The following is an 8,604-nucleotide window of genomic DNA, read 5'->3' on the forward strand; positions in this document are numbered from 1 at the left end:
ATTGATTAAGCAGTAGGTGGTCATTTACTGCAGACTTGAAACACTCCGTCGATTCCAGCGTCGTAATTTTAGGTGTTAAATTGTTCCACTCGATGATTGTCCTCGGTGAAAACCTATGTTTGTTTTCATCGTATGATACTCGAGGTTGAATTTAAGATGGTGGAAGTGCCGGGTTCGAAGGAAAACGTTTGAAAGTATCATGTGATTGCCAAACGTTCACACGTTAAATGTGTGCGTGCCAACAGAAAGTTGGCGAGAATAGATAAGTTCTTTTTCTCACTCACATTTTAGCAACAATGATGTTTGCCAACGCTTGCTAAGACGTTCAAACTCGCCAACTTGTATTTGCTAACACCAGTTTACAAACTCTATTTTACCGTGTTAACACTCCTTATGTTGCACCGTACTAAAGTGTATTTCATTGCCTTTTCAGACCTGGCTCAGTATGAAGGTGGTGAAACCAAAGTCACTACTCTGATAGCCGCAGCCACCAGCCCTGATAACTTGTGTCGCATGGACCCTGCGTGGCATCCCTGGCTATAGAAACGCCTTTCTTCTAGTCCTTTCAAGCCTTCGTGGTAGCATGAACTGGCTATTTCATAATTAACATCCGGGAAACTACTGGCTCTTTCGCCTTTGGGGCCTGCTGGGATAGATGAAGCCACTGGGAGCGAATTTGGAGAACAGAAACCTTTTTGGCGGGAAAACCGTGTCTGAACATTTTGTCTGAGTCCGCAGTTTTGGGACGTTACTAAGCTTGTAGAACGATCTCGTAGTTCTTTTGCGGTTGCATCTCAGCAACTCGAACAGACAGGGGGAAGAAAAGAAAAAAACTCACAGCTCAGAACCACTTTTTCCGAGGAAAAGACAGGCAATTCATTACCATGAAAATACTCGTTGCCACTCTCAAAACCACGATGAATTCCACTTACTTAATTTTTCAAGGGAACCAATTATGCCTGTTCTAGGGAAAAAAATGTGATGCTGAAAAACAGTGCTATGAACTAAGTGTTTGATCTTTTCATAAGCCGGCGTATTTACTTGTTAATAACACGTCTCTACAGCATGGATTTCCCAATTTGGAAATTTGTAAAGAGTTTACAACTCAAAGAGCCAGCCAGACAGCCACTTGTTTACTTCAAGATAAATAGTCTAGTACGGAGGAGTTTCGTCTCCTAACTGAAGTTTCATGTAGAGAACACTGTCTGAGAAATGGGGCAATGCTGTTGTCGACGATGTTCATTATACATGCTGTCATACTTAATACTGCGGTTCACCACTTCTCTATACTGTATTTAAAGCAAGAAGTGTTAGTTATAGTTAGTCATTTCATCCATGTAAATTTATTTTGTTTTTCATTTTATTTTCACTCTTTTTATATTCGTGTAATCATGTACAATAAATAAATAAGTTATACAAAACGCGTGCATAAAAACATTTTTAAAACTGTTTGCCTCAGTTTGTAAAAAATGATTCTTGTGCCAAAGGTGGCACTCTTTTTACAAAATCCGCAATGTACACTGCCGTTGGCTGTTTCCACGTTTGCTGTGTAATACGGTCACCAGTTCGTGTGCCAAGTTAAATTTTCATATCAACCTTGCCTTCCTTATTTTTGGACGTTTCTTGCGGCTTCTATCTTTCGCGAGTTTGTTTAATTCTGCCATTTATAAACGAGTGAGTTACGCACCTTGAAAGCTTGCGTTTCCAAACTCGTGGAAAATTGAGGTTTACAGGTTGGTGTGTGTGAACAATGCAACAACTGTTGACTAGAAAAAGAACTACCTCTAGTCAGTCTATTCTCACAATCACTGATATATATATATATTTTTTTCTTTAGCAACTTTTATGTGTTGGTAAATTTGCTGAACTTGACCTGTGACCGTTCGTCACAAAAGAATTCACGAGGTAACACGAGTTTACTAACTTTACTTCGTCGTGTGAAGACGCCAAAAGCCGCTAAAAAGACGAGGAAATTTCTAGCCGCAAGGTTAAGCCCCTGATTAAGCCCTGGAAAATGTTTTCTCGGGCCTGAGACTTGAGTCGTTTCATTTGTGCAAACCCAAAGCTAATAGCTTGGCATTCCATCTTTCTGCATTAACACACTCCACTTTCAGAACGTTATTGCTGCTCCAAATGATAATAATTTCCTTCGTCCAGGTGTTTTCTGGTTCACCTCTTCTGCCTCCCAGAGCTCCTAGGTGAACCAGCAGGCTTGGTTGCTGATGTTGCATTACTTGGCCCAGTTTTCCTAGCAGCACTCCCTGTGCTCTGCCGCCCAGCACTACCCCCTGTTATCCTCTTTGGTTGAGATGATCTCTGAAGTCTAGCTTGCTCCTTCTCTGCCTTAAGCTGAAAAACCAACAACACATTTCACACGTTAAAGAAATCTCTTCCCCAAGACCATCTTGTTTCTTTTCCTTTTAATTAAAGATAGGTACACAATGTATACATATCAACTGGCCAAATAACCCAAGTGGGCAAAAACAACAAATTCATGATCCAAAGAAATATCACAAAAAAACCAACCACGCCAGAAAGGAATGATTAAGGGTTTCCATTTGAATGGTCACACTTGAGGATTCATCCACCGATGAGCACTAAAGTACTGCTCAGTAGCTTTGTTCATTTGAATGGTCACACTTGAGGATTTCATTCACTGACTCAAACGTTAGAACCACCTTGTACAGCATAATAAACAGCTCCACTAGAAGGTATTTATAAATAGCTTTTATTTAAATGGTCTTACTTTTAAGAGAATTTCATCCACAGTTTATGCCTGACTTTGGTAGTGAAAATATTTTTTGTGAGCTTCACTGTGTTATGAAAGCAACAAAGTAATCAGCTAAATTTAACGAGGTTAACACATCTGTATTGCACTCACAATTCTGCTACCTTAAAGGTAGTGTGTGTGGCTATTGCTTGGGTTTACTTTTAACTCACCCTTGCTTGGTATCGCTTCTCAAAATATGCCATATCTTCTTCTTCTGTAGTTTGGCGTGCCACCTGTCCTGTGGCACCACTCCTCTCATCCTCTAGTGACAGCCTAGCCACACCTGCCTGAAGTCTAAGGAAGGGGTGATCATCAGCTCCTAACCAAAAAGATAAAAATAATGTTTTAATATTACAAACAATCAAAGGGTATGGTGTTCAAGCTGTTTTTAGTTAAAATAATAACAATCTAAACTACTTATATTGCTACTTTTAACATAAAATGATCAAAACCATATTACAGTGTAAACAAAAGTAAAGATAATTAAAATATACTTTTTGTCTATAAAATGTAAATTTTATGGTCTGAAAACAGGTGAAGGGTTGAGCCATAGCATGGCTTGCTTGTACATCTACCTATAGGTTCCTCTGGCATGGCCTGCCTGTGCACTTACCTATTGGTGCCCAGTGTGGGTTGCCTGTGCAACTACCCATTGGTTGCTGCATCGCATGGGTTACTCGCCAAATGTCTGGCTGTGGCCCTGTGTATGTACTTATTTATTGGCCACTCCAGCATGGGCAATCTGTGTACCTTTGCAATTTTGGTGCCTGTGCCATGGCCTTCCTGTGCAACATCTACTATGGCCTGACACTCATGCCTCCTACGCTGACAGTCTTTGGGCTCGTCACACATTCCTCTCCTCCCCCCACAAACAAATATGTGACAAACCCAAAGAGCATCTGCATAGGAGCTGGCGAGGTTGACTGAAAGCTTGCCCATGAAGACCAGCATAAGAATAAGATTCCTGACTGGACTTACTTATTGGTTGCTCTAGCATATGCAAGGGTGGTGGTCCAATGCCGCTATCATCCAAGCGCATGTAGCCATCCATCAGTGAGCTAAAGCCTGTTATCCCACCCATAGCTGCATAAGGAACATCCTGACCTATTGGGTGACCACGGGCCAAACGCTCTTCTTTAGTCTCCACAATTGTCTTGGGAAAAATAACGCATTATGTTACTTTAATCTATCTTGGTTGTGATTGCATGAACATACAGTTGGAAAAACAACAGTAACAGATCAAAAATGGCAAAAATTAAAAGCACGGGGCAATAGCCCTCGAATCAGAAATTTAGTGTGCTAGAACTGACGTGTGTTGTTTTCTCAGAAATTCAGAAAATTTGTACTCATTTGCTGCAGTTTTGCAGCAATTAGTTTTGTTAAATTTGCCATTGTTAGGACGCAACAGGGACAAACTTAACCGTGGGGTGACTGGAAAGTTGTTATTGGGGTTGTGGACAGTGATCTGTAAAGTTGACATGAATAGCCAAAAACTTTTTCATTTCATGGCAATTTTTTGTAAAAGTAGAGGGAATGGCAGGAATTTTGTCACTCTTGTTCCAACAAGAAAGAAATAATTAAGTAATAATTTGTTTAAGATTGAAAACATAGGAAGTGATTGCTCAATCTTCCGAGCCAGACGCTCATGTTAAAAGCGCTCGACAAATTAGTATAAAACAAAACAAAGTATGAACCATATACATATAAAAGGAGATGAAGAATGTGTTGCAGCACCAACCTTGTGCGCATACGTTGGTTGTCCACAACCGCAGGTGTATGAGCTCCTGAATGCTTTACATGCGCAGCCCTTAGAACACTTGTAGGGTGTGACCTCTGAATGTTCATCAGCAAAGTGCTTACACTGGCACCTGATTGGCTGGGTGCCATTCTTTGGTACATAGTGGTAACTCTTACATTTACAGCCACTAGCTCGACATGGTACTGGGATAGGTCTGGTCTGAGGCAATGTCTCATAATCTGTCTTGTGCTGCTTGTACCTAACATTTAAGACAACAATAATATTTTTTTAAAAAACGAGACAAAATTATGTCCGAATATTTCTTGATCTTTGGAAAAAAAATTGACAAAAAGTAGATGAATACACATGTACACAGCATCTAGGATTATCATGCTTAAAAAAGAGACAAATTACTTCATGTAATCAACTCTCTCAAATTTAGGTATTTAAAGATAAATATGTAATAATTATTATAATGGTATAGTCGCGCTACAAGCCTAAGTGGTCCACACAGCCATAAACTAACTCAGTTTCTCTACAAATTGAACCAACTAGGAGAATTGCTACCTGCCCCTTGCTAGTCCATCTCAGGCTTACTCCCAGCAGTATGTTACTGGTACCCATTTATACACCTGGGTGAAGAGAGACGATGTGGAGCCAAGTTTATTGATTAAGGAAGCAACACAGCAATAAAGAGACCAATCTAGCCTCAAACCACCAACCCTCAATCTTACGACTGACTGATTGAGAGTCTGACATGGCCCGCCTAACCATGCCTCCACAGCTGAGAATAATATTACTATTGATTAAAAGAAATACCTTTTTTACATACCTGTGATTACAGAAGCACATTGTTTCTAGACCAACCATCTTACAATCCATACCATTTGGTGCCGTCCAGCTAACAAAAAGCCTATTCTTCATTCTCATGGGCAGGACCTTTTTCTTGTACTCCTCATATTCTTCAGGAGTGAACAATTTTCCACCATCATCATCCCCAACAATCCTTACAAACAAAAACAACGATAATCCAACCATTAATAAAAAATTATTCTTGGCTCTCGTTATTTACAGAAATGTGAAATTTCGTGGAGACACAACTCAGCCTCTTAAGAATTACACCACACACACACACAGTTATGTCCAGGAATGCACCTAATCCTGAATTTTGGTACCCTTTATGTATAAGACAGACCTTTTTGTCATTTTCATATAACTTCATGTTTGACAGAATTATTTGTGTTTCAGTAAGATTTAAGGTTAGGGGACACTTTGTGATGTCTATCATACAGACCGTGCATCTCATTAGCGTGCCTGGACAGATGGGCACTAGTCTTCATTTTTCCCCAGTGTTCAAGCTAAGTAACAATTCTACACTAATCTGATACGAAACGTTCTTGGGTACAAAACAACTTTAAAGCAATAACAAACATCTGCAAATTATCTATGGTACAGATGAATCGAGGAAAATCGATCAACCAATCACAACAAAAAGCAATCCATAGACTTCATTGAAAATTGGCAAGCGAGCTCGATAATACTCGTTTCGAGTGAAGGTCTCATCAGGTGAGAAAATAAATCAATGAGATGTCCTGCAACCTGATCAACAGTCCAGCTGTCGACAGTTTGTGTCATCTGCTCATAATAATGCAGACCTTAATGTCCTTAATCAAATTAGTTACGCGGGATGCCCTGAAGGGGCATACCGTGTCTAAAAACGGGTCGATTTCTTTTTTTACGCGGGATGCCCTGAAGGGGCATACCGTGTCTAAAAATGGGTTGATTTCTTTTTTTTTTTTTCTTTTTTTTTTTTCTTCCTCGTAGTCACAAATCGGTACATTAATTTATTCATTAAACTCTCCCCTCTCCTACTAGGGATGTATTGTTCTGATTGTCTTCAACAACAGCAGGCCAATCAAAATCCATTCTTGTCGCTTATATCGCGAGGGAGGGGACCCACTCACCCCTACCTGTGTGACGTCAATGCATCATTTGATATATTTATGAAAGACGGATTAAGTCGCGCCATATTGTTTTAACATGTTCTGGACTCAAGTGTGCCGTTTTCAAAGGGAAATTTCACCATTTTGAAGCGGTAAATCGAAAGAATAACTTCTAAGAAGCACCCGACACGTAAAACGGTGGAAATTGGTGAGTTCTTTGCGAAGGAATCGTGCTTTGTTTGACAGTCTTAGGCCACGACGCGAGACAGAAAAGAGGTCATTGAGAAGCTTACGTTATCGTAATGGAATTTGACAAATTTCCGCTGATAGTCTGAGTCGCGTAACACACGGAAAACAACGTAACGCGATCGTCGTGACTCAAACTATTCCATTAGCAAGGATAGTTTTATCAATCGGCGAAGCATACAGTTGGAATAAATGAATCAGCCCCAGCATCACGCGTAATGCCAGTATAGCAGGCATCTTGTTTTTTTTTCTTTTTTACGCGGGATGCCCTGAGGGGGCATACCGTGTCTTAAAACGGGTCGATTTCTTTTTTTTTTTCTTCGTAGTAGCTACAAATCGGTACATTAATTTATTCATTAAACTCTCCCCTCTCCTGCTCGGGATGTATTGTTCTGATTGTCTTCAACAAAGGCAGGCCAATCAAAATCCATTCTTGTCGCTTATATCGTGAGGGAGGGGACCCACTCACCCCTACCTGTGTGACGTCAATGCATCATTTGATATATTTATTAATGACGGATTAAATAGTCGCGCCATATTGTTTTAACATGTTCTGGACTCAAGTGTGCCGTTTTCAAACGGAAATTTCACCATTTTGAAGCGGTAAATCGAAAGAATAACTTCTAAGAAGCACCCGACACGTAAAACGGTGGAAATTGGTGAGTTCCTGGCGAAGGAATCGTGCTTTGTTTGACAGTCTTAGACCACGACGCGAGACTGAAAAGAGGTCATTGAGAAGCTTACGTTATCGTAATGGAATTTCACAAATTTTCCGTAGCCTCCCACGCAGGTTCGTCACACGTTCCTGCCCTAAGAACGTCTGCGTGGGAGGCTAAAATTTCCGGTGATAGTCTGAGTCGCGTAACGCAAGGGAAACAACGTAACGCGATCGTCGTGACTTAAACTATTCCACTAGCAAGGATAGTCTTATCAATCGGCAAAGCATACAGTTGGAATAAATGAATCAGCCCCAGCATCACGCGTAATGCCAGTGTAGCAGGCATCTTGTTTTTTTTTTCTTCCTCGTAGCTACAAATGTGTACATTAATTTATTCATTAAACTATCCCCTCTCCTACTCGGGATGTATTGTCCTGATTGTCTTCAACAAAAGAAGGCCAATCAAAATCCTTTTTTGTCGCTTATATCGCGAGGGAGGGGACCCACTAACCCCTACCTGTGTGACGTCAAAGCATCATTTGATTTATTTATCCAATTCGGATTAAATTTGGCACCATATTGTTAACATGTTCTGGACTCAAGTGTGCTGTTTTCAAACGGAAATTTCACCATTTTGAAGCGGTGAATCGAAAGAATAACTTCTTACAAGCACCCGACATTTAAAACGGTGGAAATTGGTGAGTTCCTGGCGAAGGAATCGTGCTTTGTTTGACAGTCTTAGACCACGACGCGAGACTGAAAAGAGGTCATTGAGAAGCTTATAATGTTATCGTAATGGAATTTCAAAAATTTCCAGTGAAAGTCTGGGTCGCGTAATACAAGGGGAACAACGTAACGCGATCGTCGTGACTCAAACTATTCCATTAGCAAGGATAGATTTATCAATCGGCGAAGCATACAGTTGGAATAAATGAATCATCCCCAGCATCACGCGTAATGCCAGTGTAGCAGGCATCTTGTTGTGCATACTTTAACCAGCGGCAGGAATTTATAGTGCGAAGTCTTCTGACAAGTTTGTTTCTAAATGCAAGGTACAAACCTTCTGTATTCCAAGTACTGGTCAATAGAAGCTGCAGCACTTTGATCTAGCTTTAGATGTATACGATTTCCAGCCATATCGGAGCAAAAAGTATCAAACTTTCTTCGTTTCCAAAACAACCCAGATTTCGTTAAATTTCATTCATATAAGGGACATCAAACGTCCTCTTGATCCAGTCTTCCTCTGCCA

General features: G+C 40.5%; 2 protein-coding genes across 6 annotated transcripts in view; one reads left to right on the forward strand and one right to left on the reverse strand.

Annotated features, from left to right (window-relative positions):
- Window positions 1–1,448, forward strand: part of LOC146472144 (transformation/transcription domain-associated protein-like) — a 155,352-nt gene extending 153,904 nt beyond the window's left edge. For all 5 annotated transcript variants that reach the window (XM_085119858.1, XM_085119859.1, XM_085119860.1 and 2 more), the window contains exon 123: window positions 434–1,448. In XM_085119858.1, coding sequence (XP_084975984.1) covers window positions 434–543 — 110 coding nt within the window. In that variant the 3' untranslated portion in view covers window positions 544–1,448. The remainder of the gene's footprint in view (window positions 1–433) is intronic.
- Window positions 1,347–8,539, reverse strand: LOC146472145 (protein FAM221A-like). The gene is made up of 6 exons (XM_085119879.1): window positions 8,416–8,539; window positions 5,341–5,514; window positions 4,509–4,767; window positions 3,749–3,923; window positions 2,941–3,089; window positions 1,347–2,349 (listed from the first exon to the last, which is right to left on the reverse strand). Exons 1-6 carry the CDS (start codon window positions 8,490–8,492, stop codon window positions 2,170–2,172), a joined length of 1,014 nt encoding a protein of 337 aa, XP_084976005.1. The 5' UTR covers window positions 8,493–8,539; the 3' UTR covers window positions 1,347–2,169.
- Window positions 8,540–8,604: the final 65 nt, after the last annotated feature.

This window comes from Pavona decussata, unplaced genomic scaffold, assembly GCF_977016875.1.
Source record: "Pavona decussata unplaced genomic scaffold, jaPavDecu1.1 SCAFFOLD_101, whole genome shotgun sequence".
In the NCBI taxonomy this organism is placed as follows: domain Eukaryota; kingdom Metazoa; phylum Cnidaria; class Anthozoa; order Scleractinia; family Agariciidae; genus Pavona; species Pavona decussata.